A 26,593-nucleotide genomic window follows, 5' to 3' on the forward strand; every position below is an offset into this window, starting at 1 on the left:
AACACTGTGTTAATTGGGTGCTGAAGGGCGGGACCATTGAACTGGACTCCATGAAAGCTCACTGACACTCACTGAGGTCATTAAGCCTCCTCCGTTTGCAAGGTGCTACCAAACTTCTCTGTATTGTGAGTCTTTGGCAGTTTGTGTGTGAATAATATAGATGGAACAAATTATCAAGGGACGCCTCTGCAGTGTCAGAAAAAGCTTGAACTTTACAGACAGCCTACCTCATTTATTCCTCCCGGATGCCAGTTTTCTCATTTACACATTTCACACCGCTGTTGTATCGCAGATGCCAACATTCAAGTTGCATAAATAGAGGCTCAGTGATATTTGAAGGAATACTTTGCCGATTTTTAACCAGCTTTGTATCATAATTGTGTTGGTAGCATGAGTAAATGAGCTGTGTTAAACATCCCTGCTTGTCTCCGGTCATGCGAGGGATTTGATCTGGGATTTTCATTGGCTCTGGGGCTGTTGCTTGAACTACAGATTGTACTTCTGCATTTCTTCTGCATTTTACTGCACTGTTTGGATGTAATAGGCTAGTTTGTAAAGTGAGCCCCAAACTGCTGTTTTGTAAAAACGGAGGCTGAAAACTGTAAATACATTACATACATTAAAATATGTCAACAAAAAACAACAAAATTATCAAATTTTACAAAATATCCACACAAAACATATCGATCCAACAGATTTCTAAATGTAGAAACATAAATAATATATTTACAAAGACTCCATAAGTTATCTTAATCAAGTACATATTTAGATTATGAGTTATGCTCATTTTTATGAGCAGAGTGCAAATATTTCTCTGGCACCACGTTGCATTATTTCATAGTTTTGCCCCACACTTAAAATAATGACATCATCACAAGTGCACAACTTGATGAGACGGAGGACAGAGGCCTCGCTGTCTGCTGGAAAAAAAATGGATTTTCTAGCTACTATATACGGGATTATGCAAACAAAAATCTGCTGCTGTCATTCTAAGGATATACTGGTATCACTGTGCATACTTTTGCTGCTCCACACGTAAGGTGAGGTACCGTAATGACATTAACACTAACCCTGACCCTTACCCTGCAAACAACAACCTCCTGCAGCCATCTGCAGGAGGTCTCTTTTTATACAATAATACAAAATAATTTAAAACCACCTGGATACCATATTGTTATCTGTGTAAAAAGGATGAACTCACATTACATCACCCAGCAGCGGGAGTTTTTATTGGTCTGGTGCAACACAGTGCATTGTGGTAGTTGTAGGTTTTCTACCTCTTGAGTCAAAGTGAATGCCACAGCCCTTTTTCTTTATTTTCTCTTGTCATGTAGAACCGATTTAAAAAGTATCTGTGTCTTTCTGCTGCATAGAAAAACATTCTTTAAGGCACTGGTTGTTGAACAATTTCTCCATTGTATTTGATGAACAGGTGGAGTTCTCAGTGACTGAGTGTTCATTGCATATCTTTAAATCTTTTGTGCAAGTTCATATATGTGTGTCAGTCTGCTTTTGTTGGAGAGTTTGACTGAGCCAGCCAGCTATCAAATTAAACTCAAACCCATTAAATGAGGAATGAAATTGGAAATAAAACACTCACTTTTTCAACAAAGCCTGTCGTACAAATAAAAGCCTTTTTGAGGACTCAATTTAGTTCACTGAAGTGACATTGCGATTTGTGCAATTTTCCCTGCAGATTTTCATCTGCAGGGAAAATTTACATTTTAGCGAGGTTATTCTCTTCGATTTAGAGATTCACGCCGAGTATTTCAGAATTGGGATGTGACATTCTTGACGTCAAATATGTCACTTGTGTTTGCCGAGAGCGCGCATGTGTAAGGGCTGCAATAAACTCCTCTTTGGACACCTTGCTCACAGCCGGTATCTGTATCTGATGAACTCTATAAAGACTTCTGACGTTGGATGAGAACATTGGTCTCTTGATCCCCCCTCCCTCCCCCTGTCTCGAGTCCCTTAAGAGCACCAGGAGGCAGGACAAGAGGCAGGATCTTCAGACGTTACCGAAGGCAATCTAACGGAGAAAAAAAACTCTTTAGGTCTACAGTTCAACAAGTCAATTCCACGTTGCATCTCCGGCGCTCCCCTCTCCCTGAGGTCCTCCGAGTGTTGTTATTCCAAATGAAAATGAATGTCCCAGCACTCCATCTTGTTGTACCTAAACACACCAACCTCGCATTCACTACATCCGCTCCTGAATTCCCCCGGCAGCCCGGCAGAGCCTCACCCTCAATTTGATTCCTGATTCCCTCCCTTACAAGTTGTTTGTCTGTAGAAAGCAGCTGGTGATGCTTATTCCCCGAGCGCTCCACAGATTTACTTGACTCTCACACATTCAATAAAAGTTACAATCGTGCTCCTTTTCTGCGCGACCTTGTAGACACCTCAATGTGGCGGTTGGCGGGGGGGCAGGTGGAGGGAAGGAGCACAGGGATATGGAAAGGTTGGGAAGAGGAGGAGGAGGGGGACGGTGAGTGTTTGTAAAGCGACTCAGCGGAGCGTTGAGGATTCTTGCTGAGAGAGGCCCTTTGATGGGCGACAGGCAGGCGTAGTGTTTGGCAGGCCACAGGAGGCTGGTGCTGTACAGGACTAATGCGGCAGACAGAAATCCTGTGATCAATCATGTTTAGCGGCCAACAACTGCGCTGGCAGAACCTGAGGGCCGACTCATGAGCTGGAATGCTGAGGCAAAACAAGCCAGTCGAAAGTGCTGCGCCTGTGTCTTTTCCCTTCTGGGTGATATGTGTGTGTGTGTGCGTATGCATGTGTGTGTGCACCATCTAAGTGCCTAGGTGTGTCTAAATGTAAACTCATGTGTTTGAGTTGACTGCTGTAATGTGTGTGTGTAGGTGTCTATTTTAATATAAACTACATTCACTGCACCACAGTTGAATGCCTCAGTGATCCAGTCTAATTTCTCTTAAGGTTTTCATCCATGTCTGTGGAAACATGGATGCTTCACGCACATCTTCCCCTCCTGCAGCACAGATGATCTGTACAGTCAGCACAGTTTCAAGATTACTGTCACCAATTCAGTGGTGGACCAAATATCTCCCCTCCTGTTGCTGAGATATGACGTTAAATACTGGTCAGAAAAATGTTCACGACCATAGTGAAGGTGACCTTTCACTTTTTGGATGTATAATATCATCACTTAGACATTTGTGGGGAACTTTGTCATAATTAGCATACACATTTTTGAATTATGGCCAAAAAACATGTTGTGTGAGGTCACAGTGACCTTGACCTGTGACCATATATTTCTAATCACTTCCTTCTCCAATTCAGCTGGGCGTTTGTGCGAAATTTGAAGAAAATTCCCTCAATGTGATTTTGAGAATAGGCGTTCACAAGAATGAGACGGATACAAGTTCACCGTGACCTTTGGCCACCAAAAACAGTACATCGAGTCCAAGTCAATGTTTGTGCCAAATGCTAAGAAATTCCCTCAAGGTGTTCTTAAGATATTGCATTAACAAGACTCAGACAGACAAGATCACGGTTACCTTGACCTGCGGCCACTAAAAATCTTCCGTTTACGAGAATGAGACAGATGCAGGGTGACAAAGACTCTGACCTGTGACCACTAAAAGAAAGAGAAAACTCCCTCAAGGCCTTCTTCAGATATGGTGTCCTCAAAAATGGAAAGGATGCATGGTCACAGTGACCTTTGACCACCAAATTCTAATCACTTTATTGTTGAGTCCAAGTGAACGTTTGTGCTAAATCTGAAGAAATTCCCTCAAGATGATCTTCAGATATCAGATCACCAAGAATGAGACAGACAAATCACAATAACCTTGACCTTTGACCACCAAATCCTTATGACTTCGTCATTTAGTCCAAGTAAAACTTTGTGCCATATTTGAAGAAATTTCTTAGCATGCTTTAGATATTGTGTTGACAAAATTGAGACAGATGTAAGGTCACAGTGAAGTTTGACGACTAAATTTAAATCAGTTCATCATTAAGTCAAAGTGGATGTTTTTGCCAAATTTGAAAAGAAATGCTCTTAAGGTGTTCTTAAGATATCCAGTTCACACGAATGGAACAGACACACGTGCGTACGGACAGACAACCCAATGACTGAATGTTTCCCGCCATTGGTGTTTTTTTTATATATATATATATATATATATATATATATATATGTGTGTGTGTGTGTGTATATATATATATATATATATATATATATATATATATATGTGTGTGTGTGTGTATATATATGTATATGTATATATATATATATATATATATATATATATATATATATATATGAGTATTTTTCTGTACATTATGTGTATCTGTGTGAAAACCCCAAAAGACTGGAACTGTGTGCAGCTGATTGGCATCAAAAACTACCCCCGACCCCCCACCACTTCAAGTAAGTAATTTCAGAGGAGAGATGTCACTCGTACAACCGCTGACATGTTTTAATGTGACTCTCGGCATTAGCTGAACATCTCGTCTCGGTGACTGCACTTTCCCCCCTCTGGCAGAGCGGTGGGGGGAAGATGATGGAAGGGTGAAAAGTGCGATCAGATTGGTGAGGATGTAGCTTTCTGAGGCGTTCATGTTCTGGTGCCAGGATTCGACTTAGCTTTGATATCGTGGCGCAGTTTCAGCTGTCACAGCCCCGCCAACGGCAGAGGAATCTTACAGAGGAATCTTCCAAGGAAACGCCAACGAGGTTTTACTTTTTAAACTTGTGAATATTCTGCAATTAAGGCAACGCCTGAAACAAAATGAGCCACTTTTATTACATTTACAATCCCTGCACTGTAGGTCTTGTAAAGCTGCAGCTCTCAGTCAGAAGCCAGAAGTTGGTGGTGTTTTGAAAGCGACACATGCTCATGTTTAATAAATGATCAGATAAAGGAACTCTGTTATGAGGAATCACAGTTTTTATGAGGGCGAGTTGCCAGAATCAAGAGATGTGGCATTAGAAATTGACAAGTTTCCTCTTCATTAAAAGAACCATATGAAAGAGTTCCCCCCCAACAGATCATATAACTCCCATTTCGCTCCTCTTCACACAACTGAGTCACAATTGGGATGTTCTGAGCGACTAATTTCCCAAACTTTTAAACAGAAGTTTAAATTTAAACTAGTCAACTAGTAAGAAGAAAAAGTGAGAAAACAAATCTGAAATGCATGCATTTGTTCAGGCTTCTTAGGATCTGCAGAGAAATAATGAAAAGTTTAAGCACCTCTCTTTTTCAGCCTAGAAGAAGACAACCAGCCAACGTGAGAGTGTGAAGACTCAGACGCATTATTCTCTCTCACAGACAGCGGCAGACTTGTACGGGTCAAGTGGACGTGCACACGCGTCTGAGAGTGCATGTGTGTGTTTGTGCGCGCGTGTGTGTGTGTGTGTGTGTAAAAGAGACAGAAGATTATCTTTATAATAAGTCTAACTGAGGAGTATTTCTGGTGCTCACTGGCGAGGGTAGCAACATTTAATGAACTAGTCTTCTAATCGCACATCTTTGGTCATAATCAACTGTCACAACATATGATAGCTCTCATTTTTTCAAAGTTAGGTACAGTTGAGCTGACTAACAGACTTTAAAATGGGAAAATGTTTCTGTAAAAAATATGAGGGGGTGCGGAGTCAGAATTTACAGTAAATGCACTCTGAAAATTGCTTCTAATCTTTCCTCTCTGGTTGAGGTGGTGTAATGTTGCAAAGCCGTTCCGCCTCAACTCTCCCAGGAGTTTCACGAGTGTTGACGGTGCATTCTCGCAAAAAAATTCTCCTGGCGCGGTAGATACTAATTGCTTCAAATGATTTGGCTTGGGTTTCCGTTTTTCTGAAGCATCTCTGAGGGTAGGTGCTCTTAAAGAAGAAGAAGACAGTCAGAAACGTAATGTGTTTGGTCTTGTTTAGCTGAGCGCACTTACATGACAGCCTTTTCTAAGGTCGTGCGTGCATGTTTGTCAAACTGGCGAGGCAAACATGGCTGCAGCCACCGCATGTTTCTCTCCAGCCGTGTGAAGGGTGGCCAAGCTGGAAGCCTCATCTGCTCATTGCAGCGTGGAGCAAACTCCAACAACCAGCCAAAAGCAGGATGAAACACAAACGCAGCAGAGGGGGAACTTTGGTCTCTTTGCAGAAAGAAAAAAGACTGAAATCAGTTATAAAACTACCTGCTTGCAGCTCTTCCCTATACGCCTCCACTTCTCCCCTTTTGGTATTTTCAATCTCCCACCTCTCCTCTCTCTGCTGCACGATCCCACACCTTCCTCCTGTACGTTTTTACCTCTCAAACAACCTCCCCTCTGCTATATCTGACTCTCTCCACTCCTCCTCTGTCTGTTCTCACCCCCATGTCTGGCTCCTGCCGACTGCCACATTGCATCCCCGCCACCAATCTCACAGTATAATAGCTGGAGTCTGGTGCTGCTGCGGGCGGAGAGGAGGGCAGGCGGCAGCTGGGGAAGGCGCAGGAGGTACCGACTGCCTGCAGCCTCGGAGGGCTGAGGTGATCTTCAGCAGCCGGTCTGGCAGCCGCCCCCGCTACATCCGTGTAATCCAGTTAACCGGCCCGCGGACTCTGAATTAACCGATTATGTGGATTAATTAAAAACACTTAGAGTGTGCTAATATGGTTGCGCGTGTGAGTGGGGCGGAGGAGTTTGGGGCGTCTGATGTGATTGTGATGTAATTTTGGGTCACTGGCAGTCACTGTTAACAGGTTTGCTTTTTTCTCTGTGTAACTCACTGACTAAGAAGCACTTTTGTGTTGAATGTTATCAGTGTTTTTGCTTCAGTCTGCTTTTTTATGAAGCAATTACACATTTCACTGAATGACCAGGAAGAAAAACAGGTGGGAATAGACAGAAAGTTTTTGATAAGAGACAGAAAAGAGTTTCTATTTTTACAGGAACATCTGGACATGGATAAATAAAACTTAGAGTTTAAAGCTGATAACAAAGCAGAAATGAAAAGCAAGTACTGCTGGGCGAGATGGCTAATAAAGAGATTTATTTACTGTAAGCGGTAAAGAAATCTACATCTTAATCTACACCACCCAAACCTGCGTCCTTACAGAGACTAAGGACCGCTTACTCGTTTACTGCCACCAGCACACTGATCCTGTGGTCACAGCCTTTGATAATGCATGAGTTAGGCATGAATTGCCGGCTATTTCTTGAATATGGGTGCATTACTTTTGAGGAAAACATACGAGCGGTTTAAGAGATCAGCCTGCCTGCTCACACATTATTGCTCAGGAGAACGTGGTCTGGATGGGCGGTGGAGTGTGTATGGCTTATCATGTTTGTGAGTCTCTCTTTGTGTCTCTTTATATGGGTGTGCATGCCGCTGGCCTACAAAAATGGCAAATTTTACTCAATGTTTGCCATGTAGTCATTTAATACACTCCACGTGGAAAAAGCCTCCTATAACAAGTATATGTCGCCCATCCCTAACACGGAGAACTGCAGGGTGTGTGAACACAAAGTTTGGTGACTCTTAAGTTCCTGTCAGAGCAGTTTCTAAAAAGGGAACCCGGTCAGAGTTGTGTGTTGATTTATTTCTGCCCTGCCTGAGCTCTGCTGTCAGTCTGTCTGCTCCGTCCACCTGCAGACCAATTTTATGTGTTTGGAACATGCTGGAGGTGACTTATCCTCCACACAGGGGACCTCACACATGCCTGCTGGCCAGGTATCAAATAACGATTTACGCTTTGCCCTGATCCTCCTCCAAAAACCATCTCAACGCTTTGAGCTAAGAAAAATGAAAAGATGCCCTCTCAAGCAAGGTTATCAGATAAGGTCATCAGTTTATTATGAGGTAATTATAATAGCACAGTAAAACACAACTGCAGTCTGAATAGCCATCCATCTTTTCGACTGGAAGAAAACAATGCTGGTTCAGAGTCGATTTAGCTGCAAGCAGCTCACCAATATTAAGCTGATGAGGCTGTTTGATTACACTAATATAAAAAGCAGCTGATCCCTCCACTGTCTCATCCAGCTTCAGAGAGGACCATCGCACGAACACAACTGCACACAGAGGCTGAAGGGCCACACTGCTCTTCACATCCAAGCCCATCATTTGAGTTGTTCATGCATGCTTTGAAATAAAACGCTGTTGTTTTCCCATTCGCCGCCTGCCTCCAAATAAGGATTATCTATTGCTCAAACCTGAAAATGTTATTCTTTAACCAGGACATGGTTTTGTGACAGAAAAACACACCTGGGAGTAAATTTGGTGTAGCACTGGACTTTGTTCCAAAACTTTTGCATCCAACAGTATTTTGACACTGAAATGGCGTTTAAAGAGGACGTGTTGTATTTCAGAGTTAAACGTATACTACACAGGATCTTCCAAAAGAAAGTAACAATGTAAAAACTCATACAAAAGTAATCCTGCTCAATCATCAATCATGGTGTACTGGAAGACTATGGCAGTGTATCTATCTGAAAACTCGCCGGGATTTTTTTATTTTCTTCTCATTTTGCTGTGTTAAAAGCGTATCACCACACAGAAGGAAGAGTGCGTCTACTCATGCGTGAGAGGCTCATGCTCGTGACAGTGAGAAATGTAAACATTATGGCGTCCTCCTCGGCTGAGCTGTGACGTGGCTCAGTGGTGCCGGGTATTTGCATGCGTCCTTCTGCACAGTGATACAGTTCGCTGGTGTATTTCAGCAGAAAGAAAATTGTTCCTACTTGAAGCTTATTTTAGTACATGACTATTTTCTGACTAAATGACCATTTTTTTGGGTTAGTGATTTTTCTCTATTATTGTCTACTTTTTTACATAGTGATTTTTTTTGTCTTGGTGACAACTGAATTATTATTATTACATTTATTATTTTATTTATTTATTGTGCACCACAGACAGTTTGTAATTGTGTTGTATGGTTTTCATATAATGGCAAGCAAAGGTCTTTTTCCTCATGACTAAATCTTCAGATCATCTTGAGTAACTGGGTCACGATTTCTTGAAAGGGACATTGCCGCTGACTTTTTCAAAATTTTGGCACCACAAGCTGAGTGCCATCTAGTTCCATTAAATTTGAGAGAAGGCATAACATTTTATGGTCAATATGGGGTGAACTGTCCCTTTCTTGTGCCAGCTGAGGTGTAAATTTTAAATTGAGCTGGAAAGAGTCAGTTAAGGTGAAATTCATGAAAAAAAAACTTATGCTAGTTCCAAGTGTATAAACTGAAAGTGTGAGCTGAAGTGGAGGCACTGAAAGGGTTAAAACATCAGCCCAGGTGATAAATTTAGCTGGAAGTGTTAGTGGAAGTCCTGAGAATAATTAATGCCAGTTCCAGTGTTTGAACTTAAATAAAGATGTTAACAGTGTGAGTGCTGGAAACAGTTGTGAATGCGGTGTGACTCAAAAGAGCAGAAGTTTTTGCTGGAAGGTGATAATCAGAGACTCGAAGCAGTTTGTCAGTTGAGTGTCAGTTGAAGGATAAGCATTAAAAGCAGACAAACGCGTTAAAAAATAAGAAATGAAAGCTGTAAAACTTTTGTGGTTAAATGAAATGTACACTGGTGGAGACTAGGTTAAAGTCTGAAGCTCTGTTTTCCCAGAGATTAAACTTCAAACTCAGTCGATTCCCTGTTGGCAACATCGACAGGCGGCGAGCTTATAACGTCTCAGTCATCACGTGTCACATTTCAAGGGTCAGCTAAAAGTTAGTGAGTTAACAGCTAATGGGTGTTTACGTTCTGTCCTGTGGACACAAGAAAGCAAGACTTCTGCCTCTTCTTTCAGCGTACATCACGCCGCCAATGCGGTGAGGATGTCGATATCCAAAAGTGCAAATATAAGAGAAGTTGACCAAGAAAACTGATTTTTCAAAGACGAGTTGACAGAGAAATGTGTTAATTTTGCCCCGATCCAGCACGACGCCCATGTGATTGATCTGCACGGATGTTTTTTAATGAATCAACACACAAGTTGTTTGTGAGACTGAAGCCTCTCTGGGTGCCATGGGCAAAAACTTATCACCTTATCAACAATCCTTTCGGACCTTTTGGCCTTGAATAAAAATCAGATTTGGACCTTTGAATATTAAGTTTGAAAACCCCTGCTCTCGAATGTAAACAATGCATGGCCCAGTGGACATTTAGCCCGAGGCTAGCAGGAGCGCAGTGTGAATGGTGCAGCCGCGGGCTTCGGTTAACCCCGGGGACACTGTGTGAAAAGGGACTGCCCTTGAATGACGTTCTTAGGTGAAAGTATAAATGAGTTTAAAAGGGCTGAAGAGCAAACCCTTCCAGGGTCACTGGTGTATGAGAGTAAGCTGTGCAGACTTCTTATTAGATTACATATTGTCTTCACTAGATTATATCTAGAGAGGACAATAATAGCCGGCTTTGGAGGCTATTTTTTCCAATAAAAACATTTTCCTTGTGACCTGGCCTGTCCTCATGTCAAGTCCTCATAAACCAAAGTTTTACGGCCGATATCAAAGGGCAGCAGCAGATGAGCAATCAACATGTTACCTCTGACTATTTTTTTGTTACTGATTTCACGTCTTGCAAATTAGAACTGATATAAATATTCACTTGACAAATTAGCAGGATTTCTTTCAAAAACATGGGAAGGAGGTGATGACCAACTTAAGATAAAATGACAGAAATGAGCAAGAACTTTTTGTAATACAAAATAATAAATACATTTTAAAAAGTACAAGAAAATGACCTACAATAAGCAAAAAACGAACAAACAGGAATGTTTTTTTAATGAAAAAGGGGAATTTGGGAGAAAAAACTGAAATTATTTGCAATGTATTATTATAAATTATAGTTGTTCTGTAACATAGCTTTAAATCAATAATCATGATCACTAGAAACATAGTTCTCAGGAATTTTTTCCTGAGCTTTAAAAAAAATCGAAATTTACTAATTTCTTGCGATTTACATGATTTTTCAATTAAGTTGCTTATTGCCTTTTTTCACATTTTTTGAAAGAAATCAAACCAATTTGCTTTCAAGGGTTCAAAGGTTGAAGTTTTTGTGAAAGGTGACTGAATGCAGCATAAGAAAACTGATGTCATTCCAGATTTCAAAAGGTTAATGTATATAGGCTATGAAATGCACCAATTATGGGTTTTGAACTATTCTCCTTGAAAACTTACAACACTAAAAATTTGATAGGATGGATGTTAGGACTCTCCGGCACTTTTTCCACCCTGCTCTACCTTTCCATCACCACTGACAAGACTGAAACGACTCCTGCCTGAAGCCTGCAGGAGCACCGGCTTGATTTTTAGACAAGAACTGTCATACAAAGACCACAAAGCAGCCACAACCCAAGTATGGGGGCTCGCTCTCCCCCAAAAAATCCATAAAATCTGATCTTTCCTCACCCAGGACTCTGCTCAAACTTTAATCATTCCCTGCTTTGACCACTGCAACACCAACTGCAGTCAGGCTGCTGAGATATTCTTTCAAAACTGAAACTCATCAATCATTCCTGCGATGCTTGCATGTCCTTTGTCTATTCCCTCCTTGAACGAGGCGAGTAATAATGGAGCTGCGGCCTTAACCACGCAGCCCATCAACTGCTTTCAATTATGCCACCAAAGGCTGCGTTCTCCTCTGTGAGACGACCTGGCCATCACTTCTTTTGGCTTCTGTCGGCCTCTCCAGGGTGGGACAACCTTCTGTCTCTATTCGGCAAAGAAAATAACTTCTTTTCAAATTCTCCTTTACAGCACATGTCTAACTTCATATCTGTGTTATCGGGTGTTTAACTTCAACATTTTGTCATTTTTGCCTTAACAAGATGGATAATAGCAGCCTGTTACACAGGAGACATAGAGAGAGAGGGGTATCATCTAAAATACTAAAATGCTGACATGTGGCACTTTAACCAGAACTTTACCAAACTGAGGACATTTAGACCATCCTGTAGGTGCTGAACATAAAACCTCGTCTCAGATCAGGAGCTGGACTCACCTGCAGCTTCTCTCTGTACAGCTCCACCTGCTGCAGCTGCTTCCTGACGGCTTCATGTTTCTCATCCTGTCGTTTCTCTGCAGATATTTAACCCTCAGGCTGCTGAAGCGCTTCTCAGCTCCTTGATGTAATCCCGAAGCTGAAAAATTAAACATCAGAAAATATGTTCCGTTAACAGAAAGACATAAAATGGGCGTTCAGGTCGATACATCTGTTACACGACTAGCAAATACTCCACTGTATCGATGGATTTATTTTTCAATAAAATAACTGATTGCAATTTTGCCTTTCAAACATCATTATAATATTGGGCGGTCAGACTAAAATGTCTCATGCAAATTGGATTGCCATGAAATCTTGTACTGATGTTCATGTTCCCTGGAGGATGCATCCTCATCCAAGCATACACTATTTGGTATTAGACCTTTTTGACCTGATTTTAGAGTCGGACCGGATTTCACCTTCATCTGGCATCGTTCACCGTGCATTGCACCTGAGGGAGCAAGGGCCAATCTTACGCTCCCAAACAGCCGTCGGATGGTCGGGTGATTTTCTGACATGTCAATAAATTTGTTTAGCCGACCTGAGCTCTCACAGAATTGAAGCAGAGCCACGAGTCGTTCCCCAGCGTCTGTGCCTTTTTTCCTCACTGCATCTGCGCGAAGTGGCAAACAAAGTACCAGTCTGTGTGGGACGCTGGATGGAAAATATGGAGGCCACGTTGGTCGAGCCGTGGGAGCAGCGTGCATCCTCCTCCTTTCACGACCTTTTTAAACAAGAGAAACGCTGGCAGGAAACAGCCGCTGTTCTTCACCTGCCTGGTATTATTTCTACCAGGCAGAGGATTTCACAGATTATCAACGCAGCACACTTCTGCCTTGTTAGCACTGTTGCTAATACCTGCCTTGGGGCCTTAAAACTAATCTTTATTGACAATTGTCAATAGCCAGGATGGTCTGCAGGGGCCGATGGGTCGTTTTCAGATGTTCAGTGTGAGCTCTCAGGTCCTGGCTGATGATCGGACTGTACCGCGTGAGCACATTAATCTTAAACTTTGGCTTTACATCGCAGACGATTTAATATTACTGTATGAGTTGCAATTAACAACAACATTTGTAAAATCATATATTGTATGCCCAGCTTTACGGACTTTAGGGAAATATCTCATTAATTTTTGGATGGGTTGCATTGAAATGGTTTGCTCCCGTTAAGATGAACTGTAAAAACTTTGGACATCCTGCTCTAGTGCCATCATCGGGTCAACATTTAATGACCAAAAACAACTGTAGAGCTGATGACATTCACATCCAAATAAAAACATAAAATAACATCCTCGTGGTGGCAGTCGCTGAGAAATTATTAAATATTCATTGTAAAATCCTCCTCTCAAGCTGACAAGAACAGCTAAATGCCTACAGTAAAGTGTCAAATGTCTCAAGTGACACAGCGCAGTTTACCCGTCTCCGACGCGTCACACACCATTATTCATCCTCTTACATGTGACACGCTGCGATTAGAATAGATGGCTTTGCCCACAGACAGGAAATTTCTGCGCTACGTGTCAGCGTGACAGCACAAGACTACAGACTGACTGTCTTCTCCCACAGAGACAACATGACAGACACATATTGAAAGCAGGTCCTTAATGTCAGTGTCAGTGTCATCTGGAAGAGCGGAAAGTCTGTGTGGCAGAAAATGCACACACAGGCAAGCGTTCAGACATGTAGGCATGCACAAAGAAGCAAAACACAAAGTCACTGTCGTCAGCATCTTTTGTATCCAGGCAGACAGTCACACAGCCGAATAAATGCAGCAGTGTACGCTTAAATGGGACCTATTATGCTTTTTGTTTTTTTCCCTTTATTAGTTTTTTTGTTGCATTTTTGTAAAAAGTCTCAAAAGTAATAAAGCCCAAAGTCAAAGCCACAAGAAGCTCTCTGTCCCTCAGAAGACACTGCTCCTACACTGCCTCAAACAGCCCGTTTGAGTTTCAATGTTTACTTCTGTAACTTGGTGACATCACAATGTAACAAATGAATCATGCACTAAGTGCCTGTCTGCCACCGACTAACGTTTGCTTATGCATGATCCCAAACATGCCGAGATAGAGCAACGAGTGGATTCTGGAGGTTACAGAGAGTTTGAGCTTTAGTCGCTATGTCGAAGAGATGTAGCTTTTTTCACTGCGACCACAAATTACCCTTGTAAACTACCAAAAGAAGACGGGACCGTGAATAGGTGGTTGAAATGTATTTTTACCTCTTTTCTTCAACAATACAACCCAAATAGCAGGGGCTAGCAGGTGATATTGTTTTTTTTCCCCCTGATCTGATGTTTAAAGGAATATTTCAATGCTGGAAAAATGGCCTTTAAAAAAATAGTTTTAAAAATGGTGCTATATGATGAGAGAAAACAGAGGAAAAAGAAATGTGGTTATTTGTTTTTCCTCAAAAGGTAGAAAATAAGTACAGAAGGCACTGAGTTAGAGGTGAGCAATAAATCGAATATACTCAATGTATCGCGGCTGGTCAAAAACACCTTCTGCATGACAATAAAATTGATTTCAGTGTAGTGGCCAAGATTTAAATTGCTGATCACAAAACACACTGGGCATCAGTTTTAGAGAAAGAGCTTTAAAAGTGCTGCAAGGCACAAAAGCCCCTTAATCACCAGCCATTAAGCCATAAAAACTTGATCCATTAGGTCCAACAGAAGGTGCTATTATCACGTCAATCACGCCGGCCAACAGGAAACACAAAGAGCAGCTGATGGAAACTTTACACGCTGAATGAGCAGCTTTCATAAGAGAGAAATCGCCTTTATGTTTGGAAATGTATCTAATATGTGGCGCCTATGACTCTGGCTCACATCGAGGACATTTTGACACGTCACAGTAGGGAAGCATCGGTTTGATTAATATAATAATTGATGGTTGAGTTCCATTTAGCAGCTTTGGTTTCAGAGTCCTGGTGTTGTCCGTGATTGTTCCCTGAAACTGCAGGGACACTTCCATTACCACTGTTAATGTTATTAACCCTTCAAAACTTGGGTTGACATAAGTTTTCTTTTAAAGCGTTCAGACGCTTTTTACAGGCTTTTTGACCCTTTTTGAACCCGAGCAAATTAGTTTGATTTCTTTCTAAAACATGGAGGAAAAGGGCAATTACTAACTTTGAAAGAAACTTCCCACAAATTGCAAGGAATTCATAAAAATGTGACCAGGAAATGACTAAAAAATAAGTTTTAAAAAAGACAGGAGGATTATTAGATAAATATTCCAAAAAAAAGGAACAATGCCCAGAAAACTAAATGTATGGTAATGTTCCTTTTCGGCGCTTTTTTTTTTGACATTTTCTTGTTTGTTTTTGTTTTTTTACTTCTTGTTCTTTTTTGTTTTTCCTAATTTAATGTCATTTTTTCAGAATTTTAAAAACAAAAATACAGCTATAAAACAGCTGCCTGTGCTACTCAGTCTTGTGTGTCCATGCACTGTCAGTGTCCTCCTTTCATGCCACAACCTGATACGTTATAAATTTGTTTTTCATCATGAGACAAAATTGACTTGCTGCGAATGTGTGAAAAGTGTTAATTGCGTGAGTCACAGTCAATGCATGAAAGTTGGCAGCCATGTGACAGAATATTTGTGTACAAAGCAATGTGCACCGGTGCATGTGGAGCTATGAATAACATGTAGAGCTCGAGCACATTGTATTTTGAGCCCTTGCAATCTGAAAACGTACAGTATGACAGAAACAACACAAGCAAACTGCAAATGTAGACAAACAGAGTAGAAGCGCGTGCAAACACACACACACACACACACACACACTCACACACACAATGAAAGTGCAAAGCTATTTTGCTTTCAAGCAACCTAAACTTTTTGCTACTTCCAGGCCGTTTCTTTTAAATTGGTTCAAAACTAATTTTAACATTGCATCACACTGGCCAGATGATCTGTCTGAAAAACTGACAGCCCGCCAGAGACTCAGGAGCAGACAATGCTCCTTCTGCTGTCGCTGACGATAATCAGCCATCGGATATATAATTAAGTCAGTGAAGTGTTGCGATGATATTCTCTCATGACAAACATTTCCCGTTAAACAGTTCTTGACAAATTCTTTCCCACTCATCCGCGCTGTGTGAGCGTCAGAGCTGCAGTAAGACTTCTGCCCACAATCTACAGCTCTGTTTCAGACCGTCATGACGCAGAGCTGAAGAGAAAGCGGCTGCCGTTCTCAATTCGCTGCCTGCTTAGTGCAACATCATGTTGTCCATCATCTAAAACCTCCTGTTATTTTGATGCTCATTACCGAGCTTGTAGTCCCGTCGTTTTGACAAAAGGCTGCGACAGATTTGCGCCGTCACACGGACACGGCACATAAATATTAATCACAGAGCTTTGGGGATTGCTGTTTAGCATATGAAACACTTTCACTGTTAGGGCAGTCAATTAGTAAACTAACTCCTTTCACCAGCCGCCCAGCCTTTGATTGCAATCATTCAGCACTTACTCTCCATTTCCTCAATTTGCCTGTGATCTCTGCCACTTCATTTATTTAATCAAAGCCAAGATTGAAGCTATTAGCCACCTATTCTCCAGAGCTGACAAAGTGAGAAACTCCGCGGGGAGAGAACAGAGCGAAACGGGAAGTAAAACGGAAACTTTTCTTAGACAAAATCACACACAGAATTCACTGAATTTAAATATTAAATAATGTAATAATTAATGATGATAATGTTATAAAAAACAATCAGAATAAAATTTGACACTGTTTTACAAACAGTAGTTAAAGCACATGTGCATCACTGCCACAACAGCCCAACACTGTGGCAGGCGTCATGCTCTGAACCACAGCTTGAAGGATCAGACAGACTTTACACACTGAATGTCCACTAACAGCTGCAGTCAAGCAGCGCACACACGGTTTCGTTCACAGCACAACTGAGAGGTCTGCTTCAGCCTCTATTCTGCACCTGCTGCATGAGAAACGCTATCTGAGTGGGCGACTTTAAGTAAAGGTTTTGCAAAATCAGCCAGTAAAAGGCAAGACTGAAGCACACGTGTTTTGAGCAAGTTTGCTCAAACGTGTCTTTTGACTGTTGCCATTATGTGTTTGAACACGATGAGGATGGATGTTAACACTGATATCTCTGGTTCTGTGTGCTAGTAAGAGAAGCTCCGACAGTAGAGGGGCTCTTAACCTTGCAGAGCAAGCACCAGATGTGTTGTCAAGACTGGAAGTCAGTCCGTCTGATGCTGCTTTCCAGCCAGTCAGCTGCATTTTGCACCAGTGCAAACACCGGCAGAATAAGATAATAAGATATTGCTACAAATTTGTGCAGCAATTCACATCATATATGTGCTCAATTTGTGAATAATTGTGAAAATAAATTATATATTTTTGCAATGAAATTGCAATTTTTTTTCAATGCAATGAAAGAACCACAATATTGTATGAATACAAGTTAATTTATAAATCTTAAAAAATCATTTTTAGACATTGTACAGAACATAGTTAAAGTGTAAAAAGATGAAAATGCATGCATGTTGAATTTTAATATGACGCTCCCTTTAATCTTGACGTTATGTGCAGTGTAGTTGAGCAGGGAGCTGCACGGGAGCACAGTTTCTGAGTGTAATTTAAACTTTTCTCAGTTAAGGTTTTAAACTGGATTACATCTCCTGTCATTCATATCAGTCTTAAGTTATTGTGTCACCAGCTCACCTTATGTCTCTTGACATAAAGAAGGAAACCACCTCAGTGATAATGGCTGAATAAAGTATGTATGTTGCACTGCCCCCACTCTTTATGGTCATATTGCATCTTCTGTCGTTAAAAGCAAGTAACTCACCATCTCTGCCTTTCAAAATGCAAATAATAAAGCATAAATCTCTTAAATACCATATTGTCCATGAAAGCTAAGTAGCCAAACTCTCACAAAATAACAGTCTGATTTTACATTTTTCCTTATAAAGATGACTCATTTCAGCCTTCAAAACTGAATTTTTAGATAGAAATGAGAAGACTGCTTTTGTCTACCAAACTGTCTGAAATGAAGGACCCATTTAGCTGATGGCTCCTAAAAAACCACGACAGTTAGCCTGACGGAAACTAAACTGAGAGAGTAAACACTTCAAAGTTTGAATTGAATGGTTTGTATTCTCAGATGTGTGTTAGCCTCCCGGGGATGAATCAGCTAAATGTAAAGAGTCTGTCAGTCACTGGCACAGCTTGATCAGCCTCAATGAAAAAGCATTTATTTGCCCGGTGTCATACTGTGGCAGTAATGCAAACACTCGGGCTGTCTGGAGAAAGCTGAGCGCTGTATTAATGTGTATATTCATGCAGACGTCTCGGTGTGAGTGACAGCGGAGGAGTCTATAGGAATGCGTGAGTTTCCATCATGGTCAGTATAATGTGACCTGGAAAAAAGAAGGAGGAGAGCGCCAGAAACACCATGCCATATTGTACAGAACCTTAAAGCGCGGATAAACATGCATACACCGTGAGGTGTCATAAAGGGGTCAACAGAGAGAGAGCAACAGATTTTCTCTTCATGATTAGCTGTCAGGGGAGTGATGATGACTGATCACTGGACCGGCAGGAGGCTTTTTTTGTTCGCTGTAAGTCATGTTGCTTTTCTGCTTGAGTAATCCACTTGTATGTGTGCAACAGCGTACACTGTATGTCTTTCTTAGAATACCATCGCTTCACTTCACCGCCTATATAAAAAATGGAAAAGACAAAGAAAACCTGCCACAGCGGGAGCCTTTTTTTGGAAGCGGCTCCCTGTCGATGTGTCTCCATGGCGATGGAGTTGAGTGACAGCCGCCGACATGTCGGAGATGCACACGGAGACAGCTCGAGTTTGAGGAGAGTCAAGTTGCTTGTCAGTTTGCAAGCTCGTCCACGTGAAGGTGACTGACTCTACTTAGATTGAAAGGAGATTTTAGTGTGAAGGGCAGCGTGGTGGTGCAGAGCTCTTCTGTGTGGACTCTGCATGTTCTCCCTCTGGAGAGCTCAGCTTTTTGGCAGTTTTCGAGTTTGTCCAAACATGCTCTCCTCCAGGTTCCCTGGCTTCCTCCCACAGTCCCACAGGTTCGGCGAAACGGTGGTAAACTTTCCTAAATCTAATCCAGTGCCTAGATATCCCACCTCTGCTCACAGCAAAACTCCGCTGCACGATGTAAAATAGTTTCACTGGCTCTTTGGGCTGTTGCTTAAATCACAGGCTGTACTTCTGCATTATTGTATTGCCCGCTGTCAGACACCACCATCACAGACACAACAGCCCGTTCTCACTCCAAACTCGCCAAATAGCGCCGCCGTGTCAGAGCTTTCAGCATACAAGCGTGACGCCAAAAGCCACCTTCTGCCTCCCTGTGGAGTTGTCATTATACACCAGCAGATGGCTGAACGTCACTGGGCCGTCCACATGTGATGCACACGGCGTCACTTCAGAGCGCAGCTGTACAGAACCGGTTGCGTGCGGACGAAATGCAAAAGAACGGCGTCCAGTAATAGCGCTGCCAGTGAGAATGTAAAATAAGGCGGGAGGGTGTGGAGGTGGATGAGTCCCACAAACAATGTTTAAGCTCCCAGTTTAACTGTAATACTAGATCCGGCCGGCCGCCATAGTTTAGCCACCAGTGGGAGTGTTTTTTGGTCTGATGCTGTGCAGTGCATTCTGGTAGTTGTAGGTTTTCTTCCTTTTGAGCAATGATGAAATACTTCTTTAATACTTATGGTACAAATCCTCTCATCTAACTTTCTTAGGACGCAAATGAGTGTTTTGGGTTTTTTTTAAAAATAAAAATAAAATTGTAATAATGTGGAATTATCCTAAAATATCTGAGAACAACAGTGTGTGTGTGTTTGTGTGTGTGTGTGTGTGTGTGTGTGTCCATGTGTTTTTATCAGAAAACTATAGGTTCGTATAATATATTGGACCACTTAATGTTTAAATTTGTTATCCCTGCTCATCGGATTTCCTTGAAATCTCCAAGTGCTCTGTTTTTCTCTTCCTCTCTCCCTCCGTCTCCTCACTGATTAGAGTCTCTCTGTAGATGCAGAGATGAATTACCCGACTTCCTCCTCTTCTGTGTCCTGCTCTCTCTTTGCCTCTCTGCTCACCTCTCAATCCCTCACTTCACCCTGTCTGACCTGCTCTCCGTTCTGTCACTCCTACATTTCATTTCCTTGACTCCCCTCCTCCTCTTCCTCTCACTCCTCTCTCCTATAGCGGGGAAATTCAGACGCCTCGTGGCAGCAGAAGTCAAAAACCTCCATGTCTGAGCACGGTGTGTCATCTCCACATCATTGAAGTCTTGTTTCTCATCCTCCTCTTCTCTTCTGTCTGCAGGTGAGCGGCATCAACACCTCGATGAGCAGGAAACGTGAGCAGCGCGTCTTATTCATGGTGGTGATCATGGTGATCTGCTACCTGTTGTGCTGGCTGCCGTACGGAATCATGGCCCTGCTCGCCACCTTCGGGCCGCCGGGCCTGGTCACGCCTGTGGCGAGCATCATACCATCAATACTGGCCAAGACGAGCACGGTCATCAACCCAGTCATCTACGTCTTCATGAATAAACAGGTGAGAGCAGAGGGGGAGCTGGGGTCGGTGCTTTTCTCTGTCCCTGAGCAGCAGGCGGAGGCCGTGGCGGCTCCTGAGGACAGTCATCTGGATTGTTTTTACTTGATATAATGAAAATGAGTCATTGTTTTATATTCCTGTCAGCTGTTATTCCAGCGCCTTCTTGACACTGAATAATCTCTATGATGTACCTGTGTATGCATGATGAATAAGAAGGTGTTTTCCCACTTTTTAAATCGAGCTGTTTGCCACAGATGTGTGTATCAAGCAGCATCACAGGGTCTGATATTTAGCTGTCTAATTACATAAACAATTCAATGAGAAGAAGAGAGGAGTCTGGGTCCTCCTGTTTGTGTGGACAAATCTAATATATCCTGTAATCACCTAACCCAATCATGTGATTCTAACCAGTTCCTGGTACACACTAACTCTTTATCAAACCACAGGGGGGATCTGCAATGTCATGAAAGCACCCATCATCTGAAGTGTTAATAATTAGTCTCACAGTACGACTCAATTAACCTTGGCCTGTGCCCACTTTAGACGGTATGATGAATCACTCAGAGAGTTATTATCTTTAATTGGAAGCTCCTATATTGAGCTTGTTGTTAAAGGCGACCTGGGAATATTACTGTGTTTACTCGCTCTACTAATTTGCTATATTTAATTTTGCCTGCCTGGAGGTAAATAAAAACTGACACCATGGGCGCATGTCACATGAATCTCTTAGTTCACATATGGCCCAGGGCTCTACAGTGCAAGTATTTCAGTCACATTTGCCTCTAAAAACAGATATGTGCAAATCAGGAATACCATTTCCAAGCACAGCTGCAAGTAAAGATTTACAACCCATAAAACTACAAGTCCCACAATTCCACATGCTGCAAAGCACCAATCACAGTAGAGTTTTACATGATGACACAGCTGTTAACAGGTGAGAGAAAGGTAAAGAAAACTGAAAAGAAAGTATCGGTACATTAGGCTATAAGTTAACTTTATACATGCGCACATCGCTAAAAATGAAGTCCATTAATTAAGGTTCAACTAACGAGGCTTTGCACTTTGCATTAGCTGAAGAGGCTAACTTTAACTTTAGTGTGGCCGTCCACAATGACAGGAATGCTGAAAACAACACAAGCAAAGCTGGTCTTCCCTGCTGTCACCGGAGTCAGTGAAGGGAAACATATAGATTTAATGCTTATTGGCTCAAAGTTTTCCTGCACGCTGCTAGAGCTGAAAAAACAAGATCACGCATGTGCTATTTTACAGATGTGTATTACTACCTCAAAAAACTAAACTCCACAACCAGTATGTCTATGAAAATGCTTTTTTAACACTGTATAAATGTTTCAAAAAGTTGTTTCGGTGCTTTAATGTTCAGAAAATGTTTTAAGAACATTTGTTCTGTTCTTCAAAAAAATATTTTTCAGTGGTTCAAATTTTGTTTAAAAAAGCTTCATATTTTAAAGCCCATGGCCAGCGTCTGAGCTCTAGTGATGCCTGTGGGCAGATTTTTTTCGGTGTTTGAACAGAAGTTAGCCATTTCCCCTTCTGCTAAACCAAGATGCTACTGACCGTGCCATGTCCTTAACAGATATCCGACTCATCATGATGCACAATAAAAAGTGACAAGCGTGTTCCCCAAAATGTCCAAATATTCCTTAAAATATTCCAGAATAAATAATTACTCATTAACATCCAAAAACGTCAGATCTGACTGTCATGACCGCACAACACAACAACTGTCAAATGATTTTGATTCAAATGTTGCCAAAATTCCCAACTGGTGCACAGAAATGCACAATTCTCACTGAGTCCCGCCCACTTCACAACGATTTTTGTGCAAAAAGAGAGAATAATAAATCTCTAATGCTGAGTGAAATAACGTCCAAGAACTTTTGCAGAATCACGTAACTTACATTAAGAGGAGTATTAAGAAAAAACATTTTCAGGGCCTTAAATCGGCCCTCACACACACCTGAAAGCTCACTGAAACTGTGGAAGACTGTACATCTGTGACAAGCCGCAGTGAAAAGACAAACTTTTTGGGTTGTCAACTTCCAGACCTGACAGCGCCTGCCCTGCTCGTGCTTTTTTGGCTGGAGGGCCAGAGAGACAGGAAACAGGATGAAAGCCAAAAGGCAGTCAGGGGTCGGGAAGTGAACTCCAGCATCAGACACGTCTCATCAGGCAGTCCTCGGCTCAGAACCACATCTGATTCAAAACTACATGAACCCACACACTGAATTATTGATTATGGTATGGGGGACGCAAAGTCTTTGTATGCAAATAATTAATCACAGCAGGCCTTTAAAGCAGTGTCACATTTATTGTGCGACTCCAGCTTGTTTGTGTTATTCAATTTAATCCGCTGACTGAATGAATCAACAAAAACATGCTGTTTTTTCTTCGCTTGAAGCCTTTTTTATTTCAAGCCAAGACGGAGCTCAGAGTCCAGAACTGTGGTTGAAAATGTATCCAAGATTCATTAACCTGAAAATTAGATTAGGTTATTTCAAGGAAAAGTCTTCGGTGAATTCAAATCAGATTTAATGAGACACATTGTCTAACCACGAGGAGCGCAGATGCAGTTTCGCCCCACAAGGACACGCTTAGATGACAGGTATAGTTTCATGGATAATTCCAGATAATTTTAACTCGGCCTTAATTTCCTGCTGTTTTCTATCATGATGATTTAAACACAAAAAGGCTGTAAAGGCGGACAAATATGTAGACGAGTTTTCATCATTCACTGGCGTGACGACCTCTGAAGTCTTTAATGTTAGTGTCGTCACGATGCTGGAATTTCTATAGTTAATTATGTTTCTAAAGCAATACTGATATTTGATAGCATTTTTGATACCATGGGGAAAATTTGACATTAAGGGCATACAATTTTAACTGTGTATTAAAAGATAAATATAAGAATGCCGTAACATAACAAAGGCCTTTGTGTTCAAACTTAACCCTGAGAAACCTGCAGCGCCAAAACACTTCTCGTGCAGTTAACAGATACGTTTGAAAAGTATTTAAACCTGTGAACGCTGATCAAAGTTGGTGCAGTTTCTTTCAAAAACGTGGGGAAAAAGGCAAAGAGCAAATGTGTGAGAAATGCCCCACAAATCACAGAGAAATGTAGATTTAGAAAGTTGTTTTTCAATAACTAGGAGAAAAAAGACAAAAAAAGTGGAAAACTTTTTTTATATTTTACATTTTTCAACTTTTATATTTTATCTATTTTTATATTTATAATTTTGATATTTACATATTTCAAATTATGTTACAAAAGTATTTCATTTTTAAGCACATTTCAAGGTCATTTCCTTGTTTTTTTCTTTTCTTGTTTTGTTTTTACATAATTTTCAGGTAATTTTTGGATCATTTCTTCTTTCCTTGCTCATTGCCTTCTTCCTATGTTTTGACAGGAATGTCTAAAAAACTATCTACTAACTTAATTGACAAGAGTAAGAAAAAAAGTTTCCAATTCAGAGTTGATAATTATCAATAAATCAGTGTTTTTGACAATACTAAACAATGCTTTTAAAATACACTCCTTTTCTGTGTATGTCATATTCATTCATTGTGCGAAAAAAGAAAAATACTTCAACGTTTTGTGCATGTTCACTTCATGAATTAAAAAAAAAAAATCAGTTTGTGGATATTAGCAGAAATCAGCATCCTGATATTTCATTTTAAAGCCAATATCTGCCGATACCGACGTGCAGATATTAGAGATAGATAGATAGATAGATAGATAGATAGATAGATAGATAGATAGATAGATAGATAGATAGATAGATAGATAGATAGATAGATAGATAGATAGATAGATAGATAGATAGATAGATAGATGGATAGATAGATAGATAGATAGATAGATAGGTACTTTATTGATCCTGAGGGAAATTTAAGATTAAGATATTATCATGCATCCCGAGTTTTAAATGTGCTTGCAGGGTGCTTAAAAAAAAAGATAAAGCAAATTGCCTCATTACCACAAACTAATCATTAACTATTTACTAACGCATACATTATGCACAGAATTAAACAATAAAGAAGGCCAAAGCTCTTCTCCACGCCACAGCTTTCTTTGTTGGTTAATCGAGCCTCTTGTTTACAAACTTCCTCATTAGCTCTCCGCGCTGCCTCTGTGATGTATGCAGGTTTGCTTTGCTTTAGTGGTAAAGCATGCATTAATCAGCGCAACAGCAATATCCACAATCATTTATGAATATTAAAACAAATTCACCACAGCAATTATTTCCATAATGACTCTTCAGCCTCAGTGAGTACGGAGCTGCTGTCCTCTGCCTGCGTTCGAACAGCCACTTCACAGGTGTGTGATAACTGCAGCTGCAGACTCTCCACACATCCTCCCGTCATTCCCAAAGGGAGGTCGACACCAACATATTTCCCTGTCGACAGATTGCATTTACCGAACATGTGACGTGAATGCAGCATCAGCATACCGGAGCAGACGACAGTGCCTGTCAGACACCTTATGCTGCAACATTTTAGGCAACAGCTAATCAGAAACTGGATTTAGGAGTTTGACGGCTGGAGATTGTTCTGGCGCTCTGGGTGTGTTTGTTTGGAGAGCAGCACTGAGCTCAGTGAAAAACTGAAATTTGAACAGAATCCATGAAAAACAGGAACACAAAGGCCCGGTTCTAAAACAGCCACGTAAACTTTTGAGTCCCTTTGATCATTTTTGCTGCAGGATTTCTAACATCTAACTTATAGGAGCTTGTGACTGCATTCACTCAAACATTAACATTTTTTGTGTTTCCACCTGGTGCATTAAAGATCCTCAACCGGCACTTTTTACTTTTATATCAATAACTAATCTTGCCTTACAATAAATTCTAGTAGAAAACTTTCTCCGTTTTTCTTGCATGCCTCCAGTGAACAAAGAGTCTTGTTCTCTCTCTCCCTCTCTTAGGTATCATTTTGTCATTGGGGGTGGGGGGTCTGCAGGGACAGAGTGACGTCTGTCAGATGTCATGATAACAGACTTTATTAATAAAACTGAATTTAATTGAATTAAAAGGCAATAACAGCGGCGAAATTATATTAGTCTGATCAGTCTGATCCGAGCCTCATTATCCGGTCGTATACTCAGTACTTCAAAAACACGCAGCCCTTAACAGCAGAAAACTGAAACTTACAAGTGAAACTTATTAATGCTGTCTTTATAGCCAAACTCTACTAACAAAAACTACAACAAACACACCATTTAAAATGCTAAAATCATCCAATATCAGTTTGCACTGTACGTTTTTGGAAACCACAGATGCATTGCATTTCTACATTATCTTATAGCTGAAACATTGAATTTTAAGTTTTTCAGTGACATAGTGGTTAAAGCGTGGCTATTTTTAGGCACATACAACACTCATATATTATCAAAAAAGATAATGTTTGGGTTAAAAGAAACCATCGCCGCTGAGAAACGCCATGATGTGTCTGTGAAGAAACAACCAGGGTCTCAAATATTGATCTGCAGCTTAGCAGGCATCACAGCATCCACAATTCCCCTTCAACCCACAAAGCCAGCTCACAAATTATGACATGATGATATAATGCATATGAAAAGTGAAAATTTAACATATTTGTGGTTTGCATAAACAAGGTATGAACATTCTCTCCTGGTGATCGGGCTGCAGTGTACGTCAGCAGCTCCTGTTTTCAGTGAGGTAAAATTTGGCTCTGAAGAGTGAAGAGTTAGCTTTCAGATTTGGTTTATACTGCAGGAGATGTGTGAGATTTTGTAAACTCATGTTTTCATATAGTTTTTTTCAGTTTATAAAGAAACTTCTTTCATTCTGGAGGCTTGTGAGAAAAACAACGTTCGAAAATTCGATGTAACACGGGGTGACTGATATCCAAATGGTAATTTTTAGGGTTAAGTTTTTCTGCAGGCATACGACTTCTAAGTGTAAGTCCTCGGTAAAGGAGAGCAAAGTCGTTAGATGAAATATATGAGCATCCTAAATGAGATTTGAAGAACTTTAGACCGATTATAAAACCATTAATAACACA

General features: G+C 41.0%; 1 protein-coding gene across 1 annotated transcript in view; it reads left to right on the plus strand.

Annotated features, from left to right (window-relative positions):
- The window catches only part of LOC121951191 (vertebrate ancient opsin-like), an 80,208-nt gene that overhangs the window by 36,316 nt on the left and 17,299 nt on the right, over positions 1-26,593 (plus strand). The window contains exon 3 of the mRNA XM_042497428.2: positions 20,318-20,551. Coding sequence (XP_042353362.1) covers positions 20,318-20,551 — 234 coding nt within the window. The remainder of the gene's footprint in view (positions 1-20,317; positions 20,552-26,593) is intronic.

Source organism: Plectropomus leopardus, chromosome 12 (genome assembly GCF_026936395.1).
Source record: "Plectropomus leopardus strain MGB_pleo_1.0 chromosome 12, ASM2693639v1, whole genome shotgun sequence".
NCBI classification, from domain to species: domain Eukaryota; kingdom Metazoa; phylum Chordata; class Actinopteri; order Perciformes; family Serranidae; genus Plectropomus; species Plectropomus leopardus.